The sequence below is a fragment of the Hyla sarda genome, chromosome 2 (genome assembly GCF_029499605.1).
Source record: "Hyla sarda isolate aHylSar1 chromosome 2, aHylSar1.hap1, whole genome shotgun sequence".
NCBI lineage: Eukaryota > Metazoa > Chordata > Amphibia > Anura > Hylidae > Hyla > Hyla sarda.
The window spans coordinates 484,199,160-484,226,332 of NC_079190.1; the positions used below are offsets into that span (position 1 = coordinate 484,199,160).

At 43.5% G+C, this 27,173-nt stretch overlaps 1 protein-coding gene across 6 annotated transcripts in view; it reads right to left on the reverse strand.

The window, feature by feature from the left end:
- The window catches only part of GRIK1 (glutamate ionotropic receptor kainate type subunit 1), a 512,490-nt gene that overhangs the window by 12,507 nt on the left and 472,810 nt on the right, over nucleotides 1–27,173 (reverse strand). For 3 of the 6 annotated variants that reach the window (XM_056559535.1, XM_056559530.1, XM_056559533.1), the window contains 2 exons: nucleotides 26,456–26,681; nucleotides 20,491–20,741 (listed from right to left, as the gene is read on the reverse strand). In XM_056559535.1, coding sequence (XP_056415510.1) covers nucleotides 20,491–20,741; nucleotides 26,456–26,681 — 477 coding nt within the window. Of the gene's footprint in view, nucleotides 1–17,299; nucleotides 17,462–20,490; nucleotides 20,742–26,455; nucleotides 26,682–27,173 lie in introns of those variants that run through there. The other 3 variants (XM_056559534.1, XM_056559531.1, XR_008889112.1) reach the window with 2 other exon arrangements.

The following is a 27,173-nucleotide window of genomic DNA, read 5'->3' on the forward strand; positions in this document are numbered from 1 at the left end:
ACATGGCGGAACAGGCAAGCACGAGGTCAGAGAGTGCCAAGATGGCGCCGGAAGCCCAGAAAGTTGTTTCGGTGCACATGTTTCAAGAGTTAGCTGACCATCTCCAGAGGATCTCCATCGCGACTGAGGAGACCTGTTACCAAGTCCCGCTGCCCGAGGACGATGGTCCAGAAGTCTGCTGTACGTCCCCGGTCACCACCATTACCTATGTGGTTGTTTGGCGATGAGCCTGGAATGATACAATATATGAGGGAGCACCTTATTCCCCTGCAAGGGAAGTCCCATCCTCTAATTCGGAAGACCCAGACCGAGAGGGCCAGAAGGAAGCCCAGGTGGCTGAGATTGTAAAGGGGCTGAGGGCCGAAAGAGTGGAATGATATGGGCCTAAACTGCTGCCATATGAGGTGCGACAGGCGCAGCAACAGGACACCAAAGCATTAGAGGCCCTGTACATTAGAAAGCAGGAACATCCTGGAAAGGGAGAGCCACCCCTGGAACACCGCAGAGCCACAGTCGTAATTTGACAAAGTGCGGGGGTTTGGTAGCCTCATGGATTGCCGTCAAGTTGGGACCATCTTGGTCAATCGTCGTGCAGTGCAGAGAGTGGGGAATTGTAGAGTATATTCCTGTACAGAGTATGAGAGGAGAATGGGCGGCTGTGGTTACCCGTCCGAAGAATCCAACGCAGATCCTGTTTTCCTACTTCCCATCGGACGACTGGGTCGCAGATCACTTTGGTTTGCTGCCACCTAAAGTGAGAGGTACCGTCCAGAAGGAAGAGATCTACATGCCCGAATTGCCCGTCATGGCACCAAAGTATCTACCAAAGTCATCTGTGAATGTGCCCAGGCTTTCTCCTGTGGTCGAGGAGGTTTGGCCTAACCAGCAGGCACCAACCGAAGTGCCTCAGCCTACTCCCACAGAGAAGGTTTGGCCGGCCCAACAGGCACCAACTGCTGTTCCCCCAGTGGCGCAAGCTGCTGCGGTGCAAATGGTGGTCACCATCAACCCCACCATTACCGAGGCTACCTTGTCCCGGGTGAACTGGAACACCTGAGTGAGTCCATTAGAGGGGCCACAGTCCCATGGACTCCATTATATGTCCCAGCCTTGGAAGCAGTCCGACAGGTGAGGCTGGGATGGCAAATACCCAGGCTGAATAGTCTACAAGTGATAATTCTGCTATTTGTCACTAACTTTGCTTTGTAAAGTCCTTTTGTTATTTACAGGTTATGCAACGGTTAAGAAGAAGCACCTTCGTAGTTGGGGACACCCTGTTAAGAAGGTGGGCACCCCTAAAGGGCAGGGGCAGGAAGGGGGCATTTGGATACCAAATATGTGCATTTAGAGCACCTTTGTCATATGCGTCATTCCATGTGGGGATATTTACATGTTTTTTAGTAGTAGTGAAATAAAGGTGTAAATGTAGCTTTTCTTGCCTATCTGGTAGTTTTTGTATGGTGATTAACTGCAGGACCCAGACAGAGCAGCTTGCCGGAGTCACGCAGTTATTTCAGCATCTGGCTCTTCAAGAATTTTATAGCTCAACAGAAAGTTATTCGGTGTCCCTGATTGAGACCTTGGCTGATGCTGCCAGCGAGTTCTTTAATGGAGGTTTTGTAGGTTAAGAGGTCAGACTTTCCTGGGCAATGGGTGTCAGTCCATTAATCAGCATCTGTGCTGCGCGCACTGTAGAGATGTACAGGAACGTGCAGGTGGAAATGACTACAGGGGAGCGGGATGTGCTGCATCTCGTTTTGATGCCAGATCCTAGATGTCCTTTGTCAAATGGTGGCTAGATAAGGTAGAAAATAAAAATAACTTTTCGGCTGGGACTTGTTACAGTAGGAGGTAGGATGTGATGGGTATAAATGGTTATAGGAAATGATGGTGATGGTGGATATTCAGGATATTTGAAGTGAAAATGTTTCATCTAGATTTCTTTGTGTTTTTTTTCTTTTTTGCTGATTAGTTCCAGATACCGAAATATGTTTCTTTTTTCTTTATTATCGGTTTCTGTTGATAGTACTGCCTGCCTGTCTTAATGTAAAAAATTGAGGTACAGATAGTACTGCTTTTCTATCCCTCTTTATAAGTTATGTAGACACAGATTATAATATAATCTAACTCTATGTGCCTGTAAGTGATATAGACACAGATAGTACTGCCTCCCTGTCTCTTCTTGTAATTATCCTAAGTAAAGATAGGACTATGTACCTATCTCTCTCTGTATATAATGTAGGAACATATAGTTCTGCCTCCCTGTCTCTTCTTGTAATTATCCTAAGTAAAGATAGTACTATGTACCTATCTCTCTCTGTATATAATGTAGAAACATATAGTTCTGCCTCCCTGTCTCTTCTTGTAATTATCCTAAGTAAAGATAGTACTATGTACCTATCTCTCTCTGTATATGATGTAGGCACATATACAGGGTGGGCCATTTATATGGATACACCTTAATAAAATGGGAATGGTTGGTGATATTAACTTCCTGTTTGTGGCACATTAGTGTATGTGAGGGGGGAAACTTTTCAAGATGAGTGGTGACCATGGCAGCCATTTTGAAGTCGGCCATTTTAAATCCAACTTTTGTTTTTTTAATAGGAAGAGGGTCATGTGACACATCAAACTTATTGGGACTTTCACAAGAAAAACAATGATGTGCTTGGTTTTAATGTAACTTTATTCTTTCATGAGTTATTTACAAGTTTCTGACCACTTATAAAATGTGTTCAATGTGCTGCCCATTGTGTTGGATTGTCAATGCAACCCTCTTCTCCCACTCTTCACAAACTGATAGCAACACCGCAGGAGAAATGCTAGCACAGGCTTCCAGTATCAGTATACACTGCTATATACTACTATATACACCGCAGGAGAAATGCTAGCACAGGCTTCCAGTATCCGTCATTTCAGATGCTGCACATCTCGTATCTTCACAGCATACACAATTGCCTTCAGATGACCCCAAAGATAAAAGTCTAAGGGGGTCAGATCGGGAGACCTTGGGGGCCATTCAACTGGCCCTCGATGACCAATCCACTTTCCAGGAAACTGTTCATCTAGGAATGCTCGGACCTGGCACAGCAAGATGGTGACCACCACATTATGGGTGTCATGTCCGAGCATTCTTAGATGAACAGTTTCCTGGAAAGTGGATTGGTCATGGTGGGCCAGTTGAATGGTCCCCAAGGTCTCCTGATCTGACCCCCTTAGACTTTTATCTTTGGAGTCATCTGAAGGCGATTGTCTATGCTGTGAAGATACGAGATGTTCAGCACCTGAAACGATTGATACTGGAAGCCTGTGCTAGCATTTCTCCTGCGGTATATATAGTAGTATATAGCAGTGTATACAGATACTGGAAGCCTGTGCTAGCATTTCTCCTGCGGTGTTGCTATCAGTGTGTGAAGAGTGGGAGAAGAGGGTTGCATTGACAATCCAACACAATGGGCAGCACATTGAACACATTTTCTAAGTGGTCAGAAACTTGTAAATAACTCATGAAAGAATAAAGTTACGTTAAAACCAAGCACATCATTGATTTTCTCATGAAATTCCCAATAAGTTTGATGTGTCACACGGCCCTTTTCCTATTGAAAAAACAAAAGTTGGATTCAAAATGGCCAACTTCAAAATGGCCGCCATGGTCACCACCCATCTTCTTCCTATTGAAAAAACAAAAGTTGGATTCAAAATGGCCAACTTCAAAATGGCCGCCATGGTCACCACCCATCTTGAAAAGTTTCCCCCCTCACATATACTAATGTGCCACAAACAGGAAGTTAATATCACCAACCATTCCCATTTTATTAAGGTGTATCCATAGAAATGGCCCACCCTGTAGTACTGCCTCCCTGTCTCTTCTTGTAAGTGTTCAAAGTACAGGTAGTACTATGTACTTATCCCTCTCTGTATATAATGTAGGCACATATAGTACTGCCTCCCTGTCTCTTCTTGTGTTTTAAGTACAAATAGTACTACTTATCTATCGCTCTCTGTATATAATGTAGGCACATATAGTACTGCCTTCCTGTCTTTTCTTGTAAGTGTTCTAAGTAAAGGTAGTACTATGTCCCTATCTCTCTCTTTATATAATGTAAGAACATAGAGTACTGCCTCCCTGTCTCTTCTTATAAGTGTTCTAAGTACAGGTAGTACTATGTACCTATCTCTCTCTGTATATAAATGTAGGCACATATAGTACTGCCTCCCTGTCTCTTTTTGTAATTATCCTAATTAAAGATAGTACTATGTACCTATCCCTCTCTGTATATAATCTAGGCACATATAGTACTGCCTCCCTGTCTCATTTTGTAAGTATCGTAAGTAAAGATAATACTATTTACCTATCTCTCTCTGTATATAATATAAGCACATATAGTACTGCCTCCCTGTCTCTTCTTGTAAGTGTTCTAAGTACAGGTAGTACAATGTACCTATCTCTATGTATATAAAGTAGGCCCATATAGTACTACCTTCATATTTCTTACTGTAAAAGATAGCGGTACAGATTATACTGCATTCCTCACTGCACCTGTAAGTCAGTGTTTCCCAACCAGCATGCCCCCAGCTGTTGCAAAACTACAACTCCCAGCATGCCCGGACAGCCTTTGGCTGTAAGAGATGGAGCTACAGATTGTGCTGCAGTCCTGTTTCTCCCTGAAAGTAATGTAGGCACAGATTATACTGTTTTACTCTCTATACCTGCAATTAATTCAGGAACAGATAGTACTGCCTCCCTGTCTCTCCTCATAAGTAATATAGGTACAAATAGTACTGTCTCTTTTTTACTCCCTGTAAACAGTAGAGGCACTGATTATTCTGCTTTCCTCTCTGTACCTGTGATGTAGACGCAGACAGAATTGCATTCCCTGTCTTTCCCTGTAAATGCATTAGGCAAAGAGCTGTTAAGCTACTCTGTCTATGTCCTTGTCTTTCTTTATAACTGGTACGTGCACAGACAGTCCTGTCTTTCCCTGTAAATGATGTACCTATAGCTCTATACCGCCATTTTATCTCCCTGTAAATTATGTCATTTTAGACCGTGCTTCCCTGCATCTCACTGTAAATTAAGCAGGCACAGATAGTACTCCATCCTTGTATTATTTCCATGTAGATTTTGCAGACACAGATACTACTGCCTGTCATTCCCTGTGTTTTCCTGTAAATGCATTAGGCAAATAACTGTACAGTTGCTTTGTCTCATTATACATTTCACTATAGATTATAGAGGCACAGATAGTACAGCATTGTCTTTTTTTTCCTGTAAATGTTGTACAGTAGACACAGATAGTACTGCCTCCCTGCCTATCCCTCCTATTTGGTCAATCATGCCGTAATTTCTCATTCATTAGAAAATTTCTCTACAGAGAAGTCTGAGAAGAAACATGGATTGAATTGTAATATATGAGAGATGACACATTAATCTTCCTTTATGGGGTCACCGTGTCCTGTAGCTTAAACTGCCCTGACTAACAAATATCACTGTTCTACAGGTAAAAAGTTACATAATTTTGGGGTGCTAAAAACTAAAATAACATTAAAAAAATTATATTGGCTCCAGTGGCGTACCAAGGGGGGGGGGGGCGGTCCGCCCCGGGTGCCACTCTCAAGGGGGGTGCCAGGGGCGGACTGACCCGCCGCCGCCGCTGCTGAGGTCCGGGACACTCGTCCCAGATCCCCAGCTGACAGCGCTACATTCTCCTGTATGCGCGATACACGCACATACAGGAGAAGGCGTCCCCTCTGTGTGAGCCGCATCTGCAGCTACACAGAGGAGACGTGACATCCGCCCCCATGCAGCACGCAGTACAGGTGACGGTGATGTCACTCATCAGCGCCTGTACTGTGGAGGGGAGAAGATGCGGGCCCTGCAGCTGAGGAGATCGTTGCGTGGGACGTCAGGTGAGCATCCTTTTTTTTTTCTTTGCATATACCTACAGGGAAGGGAGGGGGGGTGCTCTGCATTTACCTATAGGGGAGGGGGGGGGTGCTCTGCATTTACCTATAGGAAAGGGGGGGTGCTCTGCATTTACCTATAGGGAAGGGGGGAGAGGGGGGGGACTTTGCATTTACCTATAGGGAAGGGGGGAGAGGGGGGGTGCTCTGTATTTACCTATAGGGAAGGGGGGAGGGGGGGTGCTCTGTATTTACCTATAGGGAAGGGGGAGGGGGGGTGCTCTGCATTTACGTAAAGGGAAGGGGGGAGAGGGGGGGTGCTCTCCATTTACCTAGAGGGACGGGGGGGGGGGGTGCTCTGCATTTACCTATAGGGAAGGGGGGGTGCTCTGCCCATACCTATAGGGGAGGGGGGTGCTCTGCATTTACCTATAGGGAGGGGGGGTGCTCTGCATTTACCTATAGGGAAGGGGGGAGAGGGGGGGTGCTCTGCATTTACCTAAAGGGAAGGGGGGAGAGGGGGGTGCTCTCCATTTACCTATAAGGGAGAGGGGAGGTGCTGTGCATTTACCCATAGGGAAGGGGGGAGGGGGGGTGCTCTGCATATACCTATAGGGGAGGGGGGGTGCTCTGCATATACCTATAGGGAAGGGGGGAGAGGGGGGTGCTCTGCATTTACCTATAGGGAAGGGGGGAGGGGGGTGCTCTGCATATACCTATAGGGAAGGGGGAGAGGGGGGTGCTCTGCATATACCTAGGGCTGGGCGGTATGGCCATATATGTGTATCACAGTATTTTTTTTAACTTACGGCGGTTCCACGGTATATAACGGTATTCCCCCCCCAAAATCATGTGACCCGCCAGCGCTATTCTGCTCCCCCCAATTAATGATCAGCCCAGCGGGGTACTACTCACATATGTCAAGCACTGCCCTCCTCCTCTTTGTTGGGGGCCTCCGGCGATGGAACTCACTGTACGCCAGTGGTCTCCAACCTGCAGACCTCCAGTTGTTGCAAAACTACAACTCCCAACATGGCTGTCCGGGCATGCTGGGAGTTGTAGTTTTGCAACAGCTGGAGGTCCGCAGGTTTGAGACCACTGCTGTATGCTGTATACCTATGCCCGGGCTGCAAAAGATACAGAAAATAAACTTAACTCACCCACGTCGGCCGCACGCTGGGGACGGGAATGCCGGACAGCCGTCAGCCTATCACCGGCCAGAGCGATGCCCCGACCCTGCCAGTGATAGGCTGAGCCCACTGTCATGTAAGAAGCCGGCTTCATACATGACAGTGGGCTCAACCTATCACTGGCCAAGGCGGGGCATCGCTCTGGCCGGTGATAGGCTGACGGCTGTCCGGCATTCCCGTCCCCAGCGTTTGGCCGACGTGGGTGAGTTAAGTTTATTTTCTGTATCTTTTGCAGCCCGGGCATAGGTATACAGCTTACAGCAGTGGTCTCAAACCTGCGGACCTCCAGCTGTTGCAAAACTACATCTCCCAGCATGCCCGAACAGACGTTGGCTGTCCGGGCATGCAGGGAGTTGTAGTTTTGCAACAACTGGAGGTCCGCAGGTTGGAGACCACTGGCGTACAGAGAGTTCCATCGCCGGCTGTCCGGGAATGCTGGGAGTTGTAGTTTTGCAACATCTGGAGGTCTGCAGGTTGGAGACCACTGGCGTACAGTATAGAGTTCCGGCGCCCGGCGGCCCCCAACAAAGAGGAGGAGGGCAGTGCTTGACATATGTGAGTAGTACCCCGCTGGGCTGATCATTAATTGGGGGGAGCAGAACAGTGCTGGCGGGTAACATAGGATTAGTTCCCCGATGTGGGGACAGAGCTGTGCTAGGCTGATAATACATTCCCGAGGGGGAGAGGCCCAACCGGTATTGCGGTATGGGGGAAAATCCATATCGTGAAGCCCAAAAAATTTGGCATTCGGTATGAACCGGTATACCGCCCAGCCCTAAATATACCTATGGGAAAGAGGGGGGGGGGGTGTAGCTCTACATATACCTAGGGGAAAGAGGGGGGTGTAACTCTGCATATACCTATGGGAAAGAGGGGGGGGTGTAACTCTGCATATAGCTATGGGAAAGAGGGGGTTACCTGGCTACCTACCTACCTGCCCTTTTACTGTGCAGGACACCAAGGAGGGAATTATTCAGTTTGTTGGCCTATTGATGGGAAGATTGTGTAGAGGAGGGCACTGAATATATGCAGAGTCTGACATGTTTTTCCTGCAGATGTTAAGAGATCCACATGGCGGTCTTATCCGGACGGAGAAGAAAAGGAAAGAGGACGCCGCTGATCAGAAAAGAGGTAATTGTGAGTCCCAAAATGTATCTGTAATCACTTATATGGTATACACATCCTGTGTACAGCTGATATCTACCCCCATATGGTGCTGTATATAATCACTTATATTCTATACAGATCCTTTATAGTATACTGGTCTGTGTATAGTGGTTTTATTCAGTACAGTATGGCGGTATTATCCAGTTATTGTGTGGTGGTACATATTTACTCCTTGTATACCAGTATTATTGGTCATGGAAATTTACCTACGTTAAAGTGTTTCTTATATATATAAATTTTAGTTTATTGTGTGTGGGATTTGGGTGGAATAGGAGCGTGGCAGAAGATTGACGAGCTGCAGAGCCTAGCAGGGGCCCTTGCCTTTTTTTGGTCCGGGGGCCCCGAGTGTTGTTAGTCCGCTCCTGGGGGGAGGGGAGGGAGGGGGTGTAATTAAGGGTGGGTGCGTGTGTGTGTGTGTTTGCCAAACAAAGGGTCCGTCCCGGGTGCCAAATGCTCTAGGTACGCCCCTGATTGGCTCTAGTTTGCATGATATAAGCAACCAACTAATGAAGTAAGGTTTATAAAATGCAAGATGCAATTTACACCATAGATTACATGGTCAGTATTGGGGACCAATAGAAAACCATCAAGCGTACCAAGATGATGCAATATTAGCTAATATTAAGTCACCAAATTCTATAAAAGTCACAGTATCTGTTGCTTGGCGAGTTTAGGGTGGGTTCACACTGCGTTTACTAACTACAGGAACCGGATCCGGCTTCTCATTCATTTGAATGAGCCGACCAGAGTCACATAGTGACTCCGGTTGGCTAATTTTTGCCCTGTATCCTGTTTTCGGACCGGACTGAAAACCTTGGTATGCTGTGGTTTTCAATCCGGTCCTAAAACCGGATAAGGGGCAACTATGTGACTCCAGTTGGCTGATTTAAATGAATGAGAAGGGGGCTGGGTCCGGTTCCCGTAGTTAGTAAGTGTGAACCCACCCTAAACTGGCCAAGCAACAGATACTGTGACTTTGATAGAATTTGGTGACGTAATATTAGCTAATATTGCATCATCTTGGTACCCTTGGCAGTTTTCTATTGGTCACCAATACTGACTATGTAATCTATGATGTAAGTTGCATCTTGCATTTTATAAACCTTACTTCATTAGTTGGTTGCTTATATCATGGAAACTAAAGCCATTATACATTTTTTAACATCATTTTCATTTTTAGCACCCCAAAATGATGTAAGAACAGCTGTTTTCATGTTCGCAACTTTTTACCTGTAGAACAGTGATTATTTGCCTATTACCTGTAGGTGGAAAATGTAAAATGTCCATTGCATGAAAACTAGAGCCAACTAACAAATGTCATTATTATATTTGAATTCAGCATGTGAAATTCATTTAGAAATGGCACATTTCATTTCTGAAACAAAGAAAAATAGAAAATTTGTAGAACAGTGATATTTGCTCTGCATGTTTATATGTTCTGCGATATTACTGGAGAAAGAAAACCTTTTGATGCTTGCGCTCTGATTTGGTCTGGTTCACTGAAGGCTGAAGCGGAGTTATCTGTAGCCGGCTTATTGGTAGAGAACATTTCATCCTCTAATTCCACAGTAAATGTAGCGGAGGTCATGCAGTACGGCATCGAGGTTACAGCAGAAAGCAATACAATGTATTAAAGAAACAAGCAATGAAATATAAAATGTGAAAGGTTATTGGAAATATGCGGGATGCGGGTGTAGGGATTACCAGAGGAGATGAAATCTGCAATATTCTCAATCATGTAACGTGTGGGAAAGGTCATACACAACGCTCCGGGGGTATGAAGTATATGGCATGTAGAGAAGAAGAGCACATATAGAATGTCAAGAATAGAAAAGATGTATAACAGGTATTATGGGTTTATAAACATAGGTCCTCAACCAACCTGACCGCGAAATATCGCTGGCGTCAGAGGGTGCTCAGATATCTACCTCAAAATAAGTGACACTGGAGAGCAAATTCTCTTCTGTCTGGAGTAGAGGTCACCAGCCAGGTCCTCAAGGCCCACCAAGTCCTTGTTCTATTCCAAAGGAGTATCGAAAAAAAAGCCCAGAATGTTGGTAGGCCATGAGAATTGGGTTGGGGACCACTGTTCTGGAGAATGGCTACTTTGCGTTTTTTTTTTTCCCCCAGGAAAGTAGTTTATAGCCTATAAGACGCTACACAATTTTTTGGTGTTCTCCTCAAAGAGAAACTTTATCACTTCAGTCTAAGATACCATAAGAGATGCAATTATTATTTATTTAACTTTGCTACATTATACAAATACTAATAGTAAGGGTTTTAATAAAAGCATAAACCCCATAAACGAACCGGTATTGAAAAAAAATCAACTTTATAGCCAGTAGGTTGTCCTGGTGAAATAACATCTCATCTGTAAGAAATCACTTTTTGCAGTGGTGACTATAGTTATGACCCACCATAAACAATGGCGATAGTGATAACCATAGTTATGACCCACCATAACCAATGGCAGTGGTGATAACCATAGTTCTGACCCACCATAACCAATGGCAGTGGTAATAACCATAGTTATGACCCACCATAACCAATGGCAGTGGTAATAACCATAGTTATGACCCACCATAACCAATGGCAGTGGTGATAACCATAGTTATGACCCACCATAACCAATGGCAGTGGTGATAACCATAGTTATGACCCACCATAACCAATGGCAGTAGTGATAACCATAGTTATGACCCACCATAACCAATGGCAGTGGTGATAACCATAGTTATGACCCACCATAACCAATGGCAGTGGTAATAACCAAAGTTATGACCCACCATAACCAATGGCAGTGGTAATAACCATAGTTATGACCCACCATAACCAATGGCAGTGGTGATAACCATAGTTATGACCCACCATAACCAATGGCAGTAGTGATAACCATAGTTATGACCCACCATAACCAATGGCAGTAGTGATAACCATAGTTATGAGCCACCATAGCCAATGGCAGTAGTGATAACCATAGTTATGACACCACCATAACCAATGGCAATAGTAATAACCATAGTTATGACACCACCATAACCAATGGCAATAGTAATAACCATAGTTATGACCCACCATAACCAATGGCAGTAGTGATAACCATAGTTATGACACCACCATAACCAATGGCAGTAGTGATAACCATAGTTATGACACCACCATAACCAATGGCAATAGTAATAACCATAGTTATGACACCACCATAACCAATGGCAATAGTAATAACCATAGTTATGACCCACCATAACTAATGGCAGTAGTGATAACCATAGTTATGACCCACCATAACCAATGGCAGTAGTGATAACCATAGGAATAACCCTTACTATATTATGCTACTATATAATATCACTTTTGGCCCTTACTATATCATGCTAGAGCCCAAACAGAGAGTGGACCAACGGAGGTAGGTGGTTGGGGACCTTTTGAGAATTTTAAAGGAAAGTACAAACAAAACCCACCAATGATGGACCAAGTGTCCTAGGATAAGAGTTAAATGTGGGACCGATTGACCAGTTGAGCTTTACAGAAAGTTTCAGATAGGTTTCCACTTTAGGAAAGGATACATTAGAAATCTCACTCTTCTTCCATTCCATAAAATGTACATTACTGTATAAATTTAGGCACCTAGAAAAATTTAGTTTTTAAGTGCCTATGGAAGGGAACATTAGAAAGGATACAACCATCTTTAGATTTCTAGATTTCCCCCATTTTTTGCCCTCTTTAAAGGGGTACTCCAGTGGAAAACTTTTTTTTACAAACTGGTGCCAGAAAGTTAAACAGATTTGTAAATTACTTCTATTTAAAAATCTTAATCCTTTCAGTACTTATTAGCAGCTGTATGCTACAGAGGAAATTCTTTTATTTTTGAATTTCTTTTTTGTCTTGTCCACAGTGCTCTCTGCTGCCACCTCTGTCCATGTCAGGAACTGTCCAGAGCAGCATAGGTTTGTTTATGGGGATTTTCTCCTGCTCTGGACAGTCCCTGATATGGGCACCAGGTGTCAGCAGAGAGCACTGTGGACAAGACAAAAAAGAAATTCAAAAAGAAAATAATTTCCTCTATAGTATACAGCTGCTAATACAGCTGGTAATAAGTACTAGAAGGGTAAAGATTTTTTAATAGAAGCAATTTACAAATCTGTTTAACTTTCTGGCACCAGTTGATAAAAAAAAAAAAAATATGTTTTCCCCTGGAGTACCCCTTTAATTGTGATGGGGCAACAGACCCTGCGGACCTTCTCAGCTACAGGAAGGCTAACGTTTTTTTACTCACTTATTGTTAGAGATGGTCTGGTAAATTACCAGATTTCAGTCCAGTCTCAATCATATGAGAACCCAAAGTGAGATATAAAAAGGAAAGAAAAAATATCTTTGCAGACTAAGAAGCAAGAATACTTGTACTTAAATGGGCACTGTCAGATACAAAAACTTCTGATATGTTGTAAAGCATGTATAACCAATAGGTTTTGCAATTGCTTTCATTAGAAAATTTTCAGTATTTCATACTGAAAAAGCCAAACAACTGCCCCCCCCCCCTGCCTGCTTGGACACATACTAGTCCTGCTGTGTCCATGCATCATCACCTATGTCATGGACACACTTGATTGACAGCTGTGAGCGCAGGGCTCAGAGCTGGAGGAAAAATCCTCCCACTGTCAGCTTGTGTCCCGCTACTGTCAGTGAGGACAAGCTGGGACTTGTAGTTTTGCTAATGCTAGGGGAGATGTGAGCAGACAGCATACTGAGGGAGGGGGCGGAGACCTGCATAGTGAGGCCACGCCCCCTCCCTTGGAGAAGAATTCAGACTAGTGAGCTAATGAAAAGTGTAATAAATAAATAAATAAAGGTGCTAGACACATACAAATTAGATGTACATGGTCAGGATTAGGTACTGAGTGATAAATAAAAAATAAAAAAAATTTTGCTGGATCTGACGGGTACACTTTAATCTTTAAAATGGAGCAATTTTTTAAAGGTGAAATTTTGCTTTGCCAAGAAAGGTCAAAAGCATTCAGGTCATGAAGAGGTTAAGCGCGCTTGGTCTGCGTTGCCTTATGAGAGTCACTCATCTGATTTCTACCCAGGAAGCTTTATTCAACTGGTAAAATGATAAATGTGCGAGATAACAAGGAGCGGGCACTTAGATGTGAGCACTGCACCAGAAGACTCTTCCACTGTACGCAGCAATTATATGTGACCTTTCACAGATCAACACAACCTTTCCATTCCTTTTTTTAGATTGATCCACATTAAGATTTTCTTTCTACTGAGCTTAGAACTGATCTAAGATAAATGTGAACCCTGCCCTTTCATTGGTTGGTTATTAGAAGGAATAAAACAGAGCGGAGCCGAGCGAATGGAAACTCGGCAAACATCACTTTATCCTATTACTGTGCAGAACATGACGTAAGATGTAAATACATGAAATCACTGTTACCCCCTATGAAGCTTCTGGAAAAGAGAAATCCAAGCTCTGGTAGGCACCATGCCCAGGGGTGTAACAAATAACCTAGGGGCATCAGAGCAAAATGTAACCACTTGCAGGGTAAGGAAAATAAAAGCCTTAAATATTTAGTCTCCATAATACAAGGGGGTAATGCAGACTGTGACAGCAAAGTACAGTACATGGATAATAACCACAGAGATGTCACAGTACAGGGATAATACACCCAGTGATGTCACAGTACAGAGATAATAACCACAGTGATGTCACAGTACAGGGATAATATACACAGTGATGTCACAGTACAGGGATAATACACAGTGATGTCACATTACAGGGATAATCCACACAGTGATGTCACAGTACAGGGATAATCCACACAGTGATGTCACAGTACAGGGATAATACACTCAGTGATGTCACAGTACAGAGATAATAACCACAGTGATGTCACAGTACAGGGATAATATACACAGTGATGTCACAGTACAGGGATAATACACAGTGATGTCACAGTACAGGGATAATACACTGTGATGTCACAGTACATGGATAATAACCACAGTGATGTCACAGTACAGGGATAATACACCCAGTGATGTCACAATACATGGATAATAACCACAGTGATGTCACAGTATAGGGATAATACACCCAGTGATGTCACAGTACAGGAATAATACACACAGTGATGTCACAGTACAGGGATAATACACCCAGTGATGTCACAGTACAGAGATAATACACCCAGTGATGTCACAGTACATGGATAATAACCACAGTGATGTCACAGTACAGGGATAATACACACAGTGATGTCACAGTACAGGGATAATACACACAGTGATGTCACAGTACAGGGATAATACACCCAGTGATGTCACAGTACAGGAATAATACACACAGTGATGTCACAGTACATGGATAATAACCACAGTGATGTCACAGTACAGGGATAATACACCCAATGATGTCACAGAACAGGAATAATACACAGAGTGATGTCACAGTACAGGGATAATACACAGTGATGTCACAGTACAGGGATAATACACACAGTGATGTCAATGTGCAGGGATAATACACACAGTTATGTCACAGTACAGGGATAATACACACAGTGATGTCACAGTACAGGGATAATACACACAGTGATGTCACAGTACAGGGATAATACACACAGTGATGTCACAGTACAGGGATAATACACACAGTGATGTCACAGTACAGGGATAATACACACAGTGATGTCACAGTACAGGGATAATACACACAGTGATGTCACAGTACAGGGATAATACACACAGTGATGTCACAGTACAGGGATAATACACACAGTGATGTCACAGTACAGGGATAATACACACAGTGATGTCACAGTACAGGGATAATACGCACAGTGATGTCACAGTACTGGGATAATACACACAGTGATGTCACAGTACAGGAATAATACACACATGAATGTCACAGTACAGGAATAATACACACAGTGATGTCACAGTACAGAGATAACACACACAGTGTTGTCACAGTACAGGAATAATACACAGTGATGTCACAGTACAGAGATAATACACACAGTGATGTCACAGTACAAGGATAATATACACAGTGATGTCACAGTACAAGGATAATACACAGTGATGTCACAGTACAAGGATAATATACACAGTGATGTCACAGTACAGGGATAATACACACAGTGATGTCACAGTACAGGGATAATACACACAGTGATGTCACAGTACAGGGATAATACACACAGTGATGTCACAGTACAGGGATAATACACAGTGATGTCACAGTACAGGGGTAATACACACAGTGATGTCACAGTACAGGGATATTACACAGTGATATCACAGTACAGGGATAATACACAGTGATGTCACAGTACAGGAATAATACACACAGAGATGTCACACTACAGGGATAATACACAGTGATGTCACAGTACAGGGATAATACACAGTGATATCCCAGTACAGGGATAATACACACAGTGATGTCACAGTACAGGGATAATACACTGTGATATCACAGTACAGGGATAATACACAGTGATGTCACAGCACAGGAATAATACACACAGTGATGTCACAGTACAGGGATAATACACACAGTGATGTCACAGTACAGGGATAATACACACAGTGATATTACACTACAGGGATAATACACAGTGATGTCACAGTACAGAAATAATACACACAGTGATGTCACACTACAGGGATAATAGACAGTGATCTCACAGTACAGGGATAATACACAGTGATATCACAGTACAGGGATAATACACACAGTGATGTCACAGTACAGGGATAATACACACAGTGATGTCACAGTACAGGGATAATACACACAGTGATGTCACAGTACAGGGATAATACACTGTGATATCACAGTACAGGGATAATACACACAGTGATATCACAGTACAGGGATAATACACAGTGATGTCACAGTACAGGAATAATACACACAGTGATGTCACAGTACAGGGATAATACACACAGTGATGTCACAGTACAGTGATAATACACACAGTGATGTCACAGTACAGGGATAATACACAGCGATGTCACAGTACAGGGATAATATACACAGTGATGTCACAGTACAGGGATAATACACAGTGATGTCACAGTACAGGGATAATACACACAGTGATGTCACAGTACAGGGATAATACACAGTGATGTCACAGTACAGGGATAATACACGCAGTGATGTCACAGTACAGGGATAATACACACAGTTAGGTCACAGTAAAGCTGCTAAAAAGTACTGGAAGGATAAAGATTTTTTAATAGAAGTAATTTACAAATCTGTTTAACTTTCCGGCACCAGTTGATTTAAAAAAAAAAAAAAGTTTTCCACCGGAGTACCCCTTTAATAACTTGGAGAGGATCTGCAAAGAGGAGCGGGCAAAACCCCTCCTGAGATGTCTGCAAACCTGGTGGAGACTGCAAGACCACGTCTGACCTCTGTGATTGACAACAAGGGATTGGCCACCAAGTACCAAGTCATGTATTGCAATGGTGTAAATTCAATTAATCATTTATATGAAATGCGTTTTTCTGGATTTTTTTGTTTCTGTTATTATTCTGTCTCTCAATATTCAAATAAACCGACCCCAAAAAATTATAGAATGATAATTTCTTCGCAAGTGGGCAAAGTAGCAGGGGGGGGGGGGCGTCAAATATTTTTTTCCCTTTGCTGTGCACATAAGTCAGTGCTTCCCAACCAGGGTGCCTCCAGCTGTTGCAAAACTACAACTCCCAGCATACCCGGACAGCCAACGGCTGTCCGGGTATGCTGGGAGTTGTAGTTTTGCAACAGCTGGAGAAACCCTGGTTGGGAAACGATAACGGATTGGTGGGGCACCACCTGCTTACGCTCAATCTTGCACCGCGAATTCACCTTGTAGCCCAAGTTATACTTATCATTTACCCTTTTCTTGCATAATTCACATATAAGCATGGGCGCCGCTTATCTGCCAAGCTAAACCCAACCTATGACACACACAAAATAAATAAAAATAAAAATAAAGATACTGTACATTTGCACGATTTTTTTTGGCACACACCTTTCATGTACATTATACTGTGTGTATAGAGGGTTGCATTCGGATTCCTCTCTCCTCCCGAAGCAATTTGCCACAGTCTAATTCCGTGGATAGGGTGGTCCCCGAAGTTGAGTTGGACGGGTGATTGGGTTTACATTGCAGCCCATAAAAGAAACAAAAGGCCTTGGCATGCAAAAAAAATAAAATAAAATAAAAAAGGAATGGAAGAAAGAAAATAAAAACATGCATAAATAATAATAATAACAATAATCATCATAATGTGGCAATGATATTCTAATTATAGTAGAATGAATGGAGAATAATGAGGCAACAGAAGCAAAGAAAATATACGGTACACATGCAAAACATCCAGATATTTATGCGCCATTGATTTGAATAAAAGTAATAAAATACATGCAAAATGTAATGGTACATGCAGGCAGGGCCGGCTCTGCCTATAGGCAAAATAGGCAGCAGCCTAGAGCGCATTCTTGATGGGGGCGCAGCTCTGCCCTCAGCTATAAAGTTAGCCAACATCTGAAGAACCCGCCCATCCAGCTAGACCCGTCACCCCAGTAGTCAGGAGATTACATGAGGAGGAGGTTTGTTACAGTGTGTCACCCCAGTAGTAAGGAGATTACATGAGGAGGAGGTTTGTTACAGTGTGTCGCCCCAGTAGTAAGGAGATTACATGAGGAGGAGGTTTGTTACAGTGTGTCACCCCAGTAGTAGGGAGATTGCATGAGGAGGAGGTTTGTTACAGTGTGTCGCCCCAGTAGTAAGGAGATTACATGAGGAGGGGGATTGTTACAGTGTGTCACCCCAGTAGTAAGTAGATTACATGAGGAGGGGGATTGTTACAGTGTGTCACCCCAGCAGTAAGAAGATTACATGAGGAGGAGGATTGTTACAGTGTGTCACCCCAGTAGTAAGGAGATTACATGAGGAGAAATCAAGTGGTGCTGAAAAGTTAAACAGATTTGTAAATCACTTCCATTAAACAATCTTAATCCTTCCAGTACTTATCAGCTGCTGTATGCCACAGAGAAAGTTGAGTTGTTCTTTTCTGTCTGACCACAGTGCTCTCTGCTGACACCTCTGTCCATGTCAGGAACTGTCCAGAGCAGGAGCAAATCCACATAGCAAACCTCTCCTGCTCTAGACAGTTCCTGACATGGACAGAGGTATCAGCAGAGAGCACTGTGGTCAGACTGGAAAGAACTACACTACTTCCTCTGGAGCATACCGCAGTTGATAAGTACTGGAAGGATTAAGATTTTTAAATAGAAGTCATTTACAAATCTGTTACACTTTCTGACACCAGTGGATATAAAAAAAAAAAAATTCCTCCGGAGTACCCCTTTAAAAGCCACTAGAGATCCATGCCCCCATTGGATAGGGATGAGTCGTTGGTATTTTCTGAAAACTTGGTGTGCACATTCTTATTTTATTTTCAAAGCTGGGTCTTTCAAAACCTAATGGTGATGAAGGTTGACGCTCTTTATAATGATGGCCGTAACAGGGGAGGAGGGACCATGGCGATTTTTCTGTTTCTTCCGATAATGGGCACACGTTACCAGACCACGAAATGTAACACATTCATATGACACTACCCAAATAAAACTTTGTTTTTCTATTTTATGACCCCCCTGGCTTACACGAATTTTCATGAAATCACACACCACTACTAATGGAAACCATTGCTATGTCAAAAAGTTGCACCAAATATAGGCCTGCTTAAAGGGGTACTCCGGTGGAAAACATATATATTTTTTTTAAAATCAACTGGTGCCAGAAAGTTAAACAGATTTGTAATTGACTTCTATTAAAAAATCTTTACTCTTCCAGTACTTTTTAGCAGCTGTATGCTACAGAGAAATTCTTTTCTTTTTCAATTTCTTTTTTGTCTTGTCCACAGTGCTCTCTGCTGACACCTGATGCCCGTATCAGGAACTGTCCAGAGCAGGAGAAAATCCTCATAGCAAACCTATGCTGCTCTGGACAGTTCCTGACACGGACAGAGGTGTCAGCAGAGAGCACTGTGGACAAGACAAAAAATAAATTCAAAAAGCAAAGAATTTCCTCTGTAGCATACAGCTGCTAATAAGTACTGGAAGGATAAATATTTTTTTAAATAGAAGTAATTTACAAATCTGTTTAACTTTCTGGCACCATTTCATTTAAAAAAAAAAAAACGTTTTCCTCCGGAGTACCCCTTTAATCGTCATAATTAGAGATGAGCGAACTTACAGTAATTCGATTTGTCACGAACTTCTCGGCAGTTGCTAACTTTAGCCTGTATAAATTAGTTCAGCTTTCAGGTGCTCCGGTGGCTGGAGACTCTCTCCTAGGACTGTATCCACCTTTTCCAGCCCACCGGAGCACCTGAAAGCTGAACTAATTTATACAGGCTAAAGACATCAACCGCCGAGCCGAGAAGTTCGTGACGAATCGAATTACTGGAAGTTCGCTCATCCCTAGTCATGATGATGGGGGAGATTTATCAAAACCTGTGCAGAGGAAAACTTGCCCAGCTGCCCATAGTAACCAATCAGATTGCTTCTTTCATTTTTCACAGGCCTTCCTATAAGAAGCGATCTGATTGGTTGCTATGGGCAACTGGGTACGTTTTCCTCTGCGCGGGTTTTGATAAATCTCCTCCTTTATGTTTACAACGCGTGTCAATGCTACTCAACGCTTTCCGATTGGAATCAATATTGTGAGCCTCAACGTGTGTATGGTCATTGCAGTTGAGCAGACCTAGTCTTAGAGAGTCATTTTCACAACAGCACCCAATAGGTGACGGAGTATATTGGATTTCATCTGATCATTGGTAAGAACAAACCATTAGGCTAGGTTCAGACTATAGAATCTCCGGGCAGAAAATTTCCGCCCGGAGATCCCAAATGCGGCCAGCGCTGACTGAATCAGTCGGCGTTAGGACCGTGCGTACACTGCAGTCTCCAATAGAATGCAATGCGTTCCGCGAGTATTTCCGCCTGAAGAATGAGCAACGCCATTCTTCAGGCGGAAATTTTAAAGCGGATTTTCTTTTCACAAATTTCGGAAAACCATTCACTACACAGTACATTTTAGTAAGCAGAATTTCAGAAATTCCGTAGTGTGAACCTAGCCTAATAGGAAAGGCAAAACACTAATAGCATTGGGTGTTTGGATATATCCCACCCCAGTATAGTGAACCTCATTCTTACCTGTTCTATATCACTATTTTTCCTGGATTTATAGATGAATTCTCCAATTGCCACAAAGACCGACAAAACCAGCCCGGCAGCGAGCACTATGAAGATCCCACCAATGTTCTCCACTCCTAAGGCGCTGGCTTCCTTGCTGTCTTCTTCCGGGCAGCCATTCCCTCTCCACCACTTCTCCTTCATCATATGTAACTTCCCTTCCTCTTGTAGTTGGAGAATAGCGATGGTGATTTTGTCCCTGTACGGAGAACCTGGAGGGATAATATAGGTAGAAATTACAGCATTGTAGGTTTAGTCTAAGGCTAAGTTTCCACTTGGTTCCAAGTGGATCCATAAGGGCGGAGAAGTGTAAATTCTTCCTTTATATATCCTATTCCTTTTGAATACACTTCTGGCTTTGGCTCAAAAACTGCAGTGGCCATATTCCAAAAACTGCCAGAAAAAAAACCAAGTGGAAACTTAACCTTAGGGTACGTTCAGACGAGCGGATTTTCGCAGCGTAATTTCGCTGCAGATCCGCCGCTGAAGGACCCTCTGTATTCTGCTTTTACATGTGCCTGCTCGGAGCGGCAATACGCCGCTATGAGCAGACACACTGCGATGTGCGAGTCGTGGCGCAGATGCGCAGTATACTCGCACATCGCGGCAGCTCATTGAGCAGGGCGAGCAGCCGCGCTGTGTGCGAGTACACCGCGCATGCGCGGCGACTCGCACATCGTTTCAATGTGTCTGCACGTAGCGGCGTATTGCCGCTCCGAGCAGGCACATGTAAAGCCAGCATATAGAGGTTCCTTCAGCGCCGGATCTGCAGTGTAAAATCCGCTGCAAATCCGCTCGTGTGAACGTACCCTTAGTCTTAGAAAAACAAAATAGAGGATGATGTCTGGCACTACACCGTGGATATATATGATCCCTGTAGATGTAGGTGCAAAGGTGGATATCAGCACAGGCGCCAGAACGGGGAGGTGCAGATCACGTCAATGAAGCGTGTAACAATGTTCGAAGAAAAATAGAATATAGGAGATGGCACTCACCACATCAGCTCAGAATTCTTTATTGAGTCACGTATGGGAGGTACAGGGGACGGTGTCCGTTTCGTGCAGCAAGCGCACTTCGTCTAGCCAACGCTCAGCGTTGGCTAGACGACGTGCACTTGCTGCACAAAATGGACACCATCCAATGGAGGCCCCCCACCGCGTCTGAGTCTCCTGTACCTGCCGTACATGACTCAATAAAGAATTCTGGGCTGATGTGGTGAGTGCCATCTCTTATATTCTCTTTTTCTTCGAACATTGTTACATTAGTCTTAGAAGCGTTATGACGGTCAAGTTGCATTTTACCGGGATTATAAAAACATACGACTGCTTTCTTGCAAAAACAGCACCACACCTGTGCGCCAGGTTGCTTTGTATTGCAGCTCAGGCACATCCACTTGTAAGAGCTGAGCTGCAATACCAGACACAACCCATGGACAGGTGTGGCGACATTTCTATAAGAAAGCAGTTACACCATCACCTTCAGTGTTATTACTTGGTATTATTTAAAGGGGTACACCACTGGCCAGCATTCAGAACTAAATGTTCCGAATGCTGTTTTCGCACTGCGGTGGTCGGTCATGCCCCTCGTGACGTCACGGCCATGACCCCTCAATGCAAGTCTATGGGAGGGGCGTCACAACCCCTCCCATAGATTTGCATTGAGGGGGCGTGGCCGTGACGTCCCGAGGGGCGTGGCCGACCACCACAGCGCCAGAACAGCGTTCAGACCATTTAGTTCCGAACACTGGCCAGTGGAGTACCCCTTTAAGAATGTCTAGTTTTGAGGGACCAAGGACTCCCCTTTGTGCCCCACCACACATGCCATGATACTCTTACCACAAATCAAGGTGCTGGATGCACCAACATGGTGACTTGTAGCAGCCACTACAAGGAACAAAACTTATCTCTATGTAAATCAGTTTCTTCATGGCAGGTCGATGGGTCTGGGTGACCCGTTAGGTGGCTCTAGAATCTTAAAAGACAATTTCGCCACCAGCCCAATAGCAGCTGTGGTGGAAAAGCAGTAGGGTATAACTAATATATATTCTGATCACATAGAGATAGCAGCAATATACAGATAGAGCTGGAGGGGAGGTGTATAACTACTATATATCCTGATCCCATAGAGATAGCAGCAGTATGCAGATAGAGCAGGAGGGGAGGTGTATAACTACTATATATCCTGATCCCATAGAGATAGCAGCAGTATGCAGATAGAGCAGGAGGGGAGGTGTATAACTACTATATATCCTGATACCATAGAGATAGCAGCAGTATATAGATAGATCTGGAGGAGAGGTGTATAACTACTATATATCCTGATCGTATAGAGATAGCAGCAGTGTTCAAATTGCAGTATACAGATAGAGCTGGAGGGGAGCTGTATAACTACTACATATCCTGATCTAATATAGATAGTAGCAGCAGTATACAGATAGAGCTAGAGGGGAGGTGCATAACTACTGTATATCCTAACTCCATAGATTTAGCAACAGCAGTATACAGATAGAACTAGAGGGGAGTTGTAAAACTACTATATATCCTGATTCCATACAGATAGCAGCAGCAGTATACAGATCGAGCTGGAGGGGAGGTGTAAAACTACTATATATCCTGATTCCATAGAGATAGCAGCAATATACAGATAGGGGGAGATTTATCAAAACCTGTGTAGAGTCAAAGATGCCCAGTTGCCCATAGCAACCAATCAGCTTGCTTCTTACATTCCTAACAAGGCCTGTGAAAAATGGAAGAAGCGATCTGATTGGTTGCTATGGGCAACTGGGTAACTTTTCCTCTGCACAGGTTTTGATAAATTTCCCCCATAGAGCTGGAGGGGAGGTGTATAACTACTATATATCCTGATTCTATGGAGAAAGCAGCAGCAGTATACAGATAGAGCTGGAGGGGAGGTGTATAAGTACTATATATCCTGATCCAAGGGAGTAGATGGATCTTGTAAGAGAATTCTGGTAGATGATGATGTCATCCTGTACTTCACAGAATCCAGAACTGACATCCTGTTCTGAAACATAAAGAGTACCTCATGATCTTGTTAAATTGTATAATCCTCCCAGGTCACTGCCCCCATCATGATAAACCACCCCCTGACTTTATTTTTATAATTTTTTCCTTTTCTACCTTGATATTGCTCTGTATTTTCTGATCAGTCAGATTCACAGACTGGGAAGGGGCGTTCCCCATCAGGTGTGACATCATCAGAAGCCATACAGGGGAGAACTTCCTCCCTCACTCTGCTACACACAGCCCAGAGCAGTTCAGTGTGAGATGAGCTATGATTGGATAAGGCTGCACCCCCCCCCCCTCAGCACTCCAGACTGCATTTCCTGATTTTGGACTTCTGCCAGGCCAGCAGGAGCCCAAAGTCTGTGCAAGAGATGGGGAGGGGGGGGGGGGCAATGTGCTCTGGACAAGTAGGGAGACACCTAGTGGCAGCTTTTTAAAACACAAATAAAACATAGAAAACTTTATTGTTTTTGTAAACAAAGTACATTAGAAAGATTTTCTATTTACCAAAGCAGCGCAATAGCAAAAACTAGTTTTAATCAGAGTGACCATTTAAGCATTGGAAGGTTTAGATGGCAATCACATGATCCAGTTACAGTAATGAAACGTATAGATGCAGTAGCGCTGCCATAAAACAAATGGCAACGTATGACTAGTGAAAGTGAGTGTGCATGATATGGGCAAAACAACTAATTTCCCTAATCAATATAGCATTGTAGCATAAAACCTTTGTATTTAGTACCTACTGACACAGAACACATTACATTCTATGGCAGTGTTTCCCAACCAGGATGCCTCCAGCTGTTGCAAAACTACAATTCCCAGCAGGCCCGGACAGCCGAAGGCTGTCTGGGCATGCTGAGAGTTGTAGTTTTGCAACAGTTGGAGGCCCCTGGTTGGAAAACGCTTTTCTAAGGAGTTAAAAATACGCCCTTATGCATTAGTCCCTTTAGTCAGACTCTCTCCCCCCCCCTCGCTATCAATCACATTGCGCAGTTCTTTATTTTCCCTCTGTTTGTCCAAGTGCATAAATCTATTTGTCATTGTGCGCCTGTCACTTGTATTAGCATTTTCTCACAACACTTCCCAGAAACGGTTTATTACGTTAAAAACAGATCATAATTTATATGTCTGCAAAAAAAACAAAACAAAAAAAAATAAATAAAAATAAATAAATAAAAGTATTCAGGGTCCGGCAGGGATATGTCATTGTCATTCGCATAGCGAAAACAGTTTTTTATGGCCGCGGAAAAACAATAATTTTCCCCCCATTGACAGTCAGAAAATATACGAACATCGCAAAAGCAGGTGAACTTTATATTTATCGCCCGCCGTTAAGGCCGCGTGTATTACTCTTGTGTCCGTATAAATGTAATATAACACAATGGGCTGTACGGAAAATGACAAGTGAGCTCGCTCTGGTTTGACTGCAGTGACAGTCACATGTAGCAGCGCTGGATTTGTTATTTAAAAAGCAGCTATAGGGCACTGAAATGTTTTCCGACCCCATTTACTTACATTGTGACATTCTGTAATACAATACACGGCCTTGGATAAACTCCTTCTCAACTCAATATGTGATCACAGGGGGACAATAAATTACATTGAAGAATGAAATCATGCACACTCACATCCCTAGTCCTACAGTGCCATCTGTTTCATTCCAGAAAAGCTGCATTCATGCGTTTCATTAATGGCTTGATGTGTCAGAGGAAGTGGTCAGTTCTCGGACAGCTGACTTCCTGTGAACTACAAGGTCGACTCACCCATCAGATCCCCTCCTATAAGCTCACAGACTCCCTCCCTACCCAGATATGTATGCTACAGACCCACCACCCCTCCCAGATTTGTATACTACTACTGCTGCTATCTCTATGGGATCAGGATATATAGTAGTTATACACCTCCCCTCCAGCTCTATCTGTATACTGCTGCTATCTCTATGGGATCAGGATATTTAGTAGTTATACACCTCCCCTCCAGCCCTATCTGTATACTGCTGCTGCTATTATCTCAATGGGATCAGGATATATAGTAGTTATACACCTCCCCTCCAGCTCTATCTGTATACTGCTGCTATTTCTATGAGATCAGGATATATAGTAGTTATGCACCTCCCCTCCAGCCCTATCTGTAAACTGTTGGTCTCTCTATGAGATAGGGATATATGGCAGTTATACAACCTCCCTCCAGCCCTATCTGTATACTGCTGCTGTTATCTCCATGGGATCAGGATAAATAGTAGTTTTTCATCTCCCCTCCAGCCCTATCTGTATACTGCTGCAGCTATCTCCATGAGATCAGCATATATAGTAGTTATACACCTCCCCTCCCAGCTCTATCTGTAAACTGCTACTATCTCTATGTTATCGGGATATATAGTAGTTATACTACTCCCCTCCTGCTCTGTCTGTATACTGCTGCTGCTATCTTTATGGGATCAGGATATATAGTAGTTATACATGTGGGGAAAAAAATGCATTAAAACTGCATGTAGTGAGAACTGACACCAACCCACATTTGATTCTCACCAGCTTAGACTTCTAGTTGCTGGAGTCTAACCAGAAGATTACGTTGGTCTGATTAGGTAAATTGCAGTGATCAAACTCCACCCCCTCTCTCTTCAAAGCCAGAGGATTCATGGGAAAGGTAGGCATCATGAGAAAATAGTTCTCAAACAGGATCAGTATGACTAAAAACCTCTGCTAAGGGGCTACGGAAGCAAACTTAATCTTTGACCCAGGTTTGTAAAAACCTGCCATCCACCATGCATACCATGTCGCGTGCTTGTGAATACAGATGCAGTCTATACTCAGGTCAATGTTTCAACCACAAGTGGATAAGGTTCTCTAAAGTGGTAATTTTATTTCTGCCCCAAGTGGTCCATATGAGTAACTTACCAATGGGTGTGCCAACTCCATAACCTTTTGAGTCAATGAGCCCTCCAATCTGGGTAAGGTTGCAGTTCCGTTGTGTTACATATTCAATGCTGGTGGACTCCATGAGCAGCGCGTAATCCGTGGTAAGAACCCGCTGGATGCCCTCATCATTGTTCTTCACCAGTGCCGTCTGCTGCCTACTGCTCATAAAGGCCCACATCTTCTCATATGTTGAAATTTTGGATTTCTGGAAGAAGTGCAAAGTAGCTGTCAATAATGGTAAGATATGGACTCCGCAGGATTAAGCAGATTAGTCAATGAATATGTATTTATTCAACAGAAAATGTAATACTACTGCAAGATAGTGATGGAAGTGAAGATGGGTGGGTTATAGGACCCCTTTGGCATTCTTATCTCCCAAAGAGACTTACAACATCAATGATCCATGTCTTCTATGCAGGTCTGTCAATCCCCATAAACATCATCTGAATTTACCAACAAAATTCTAATGTCTATTGATACCTGTACGTATAATGTACCAACTATTGAAGGGGTTATCCACCATAAGGTAATTATAGTACTTACCTGCTAGACAGTAATGGACATGCTTAGGAAGGATTCGTGCTTGTCTTGGGGTTAAATGGCTATGTTGTGAGTCCACCATAATGCTGCTCCTTTTTTTTTTTTAATGAAATGGCTATTTTCTGTTGGAGTTCCCTCCCTCCTACTACAAGTCCCA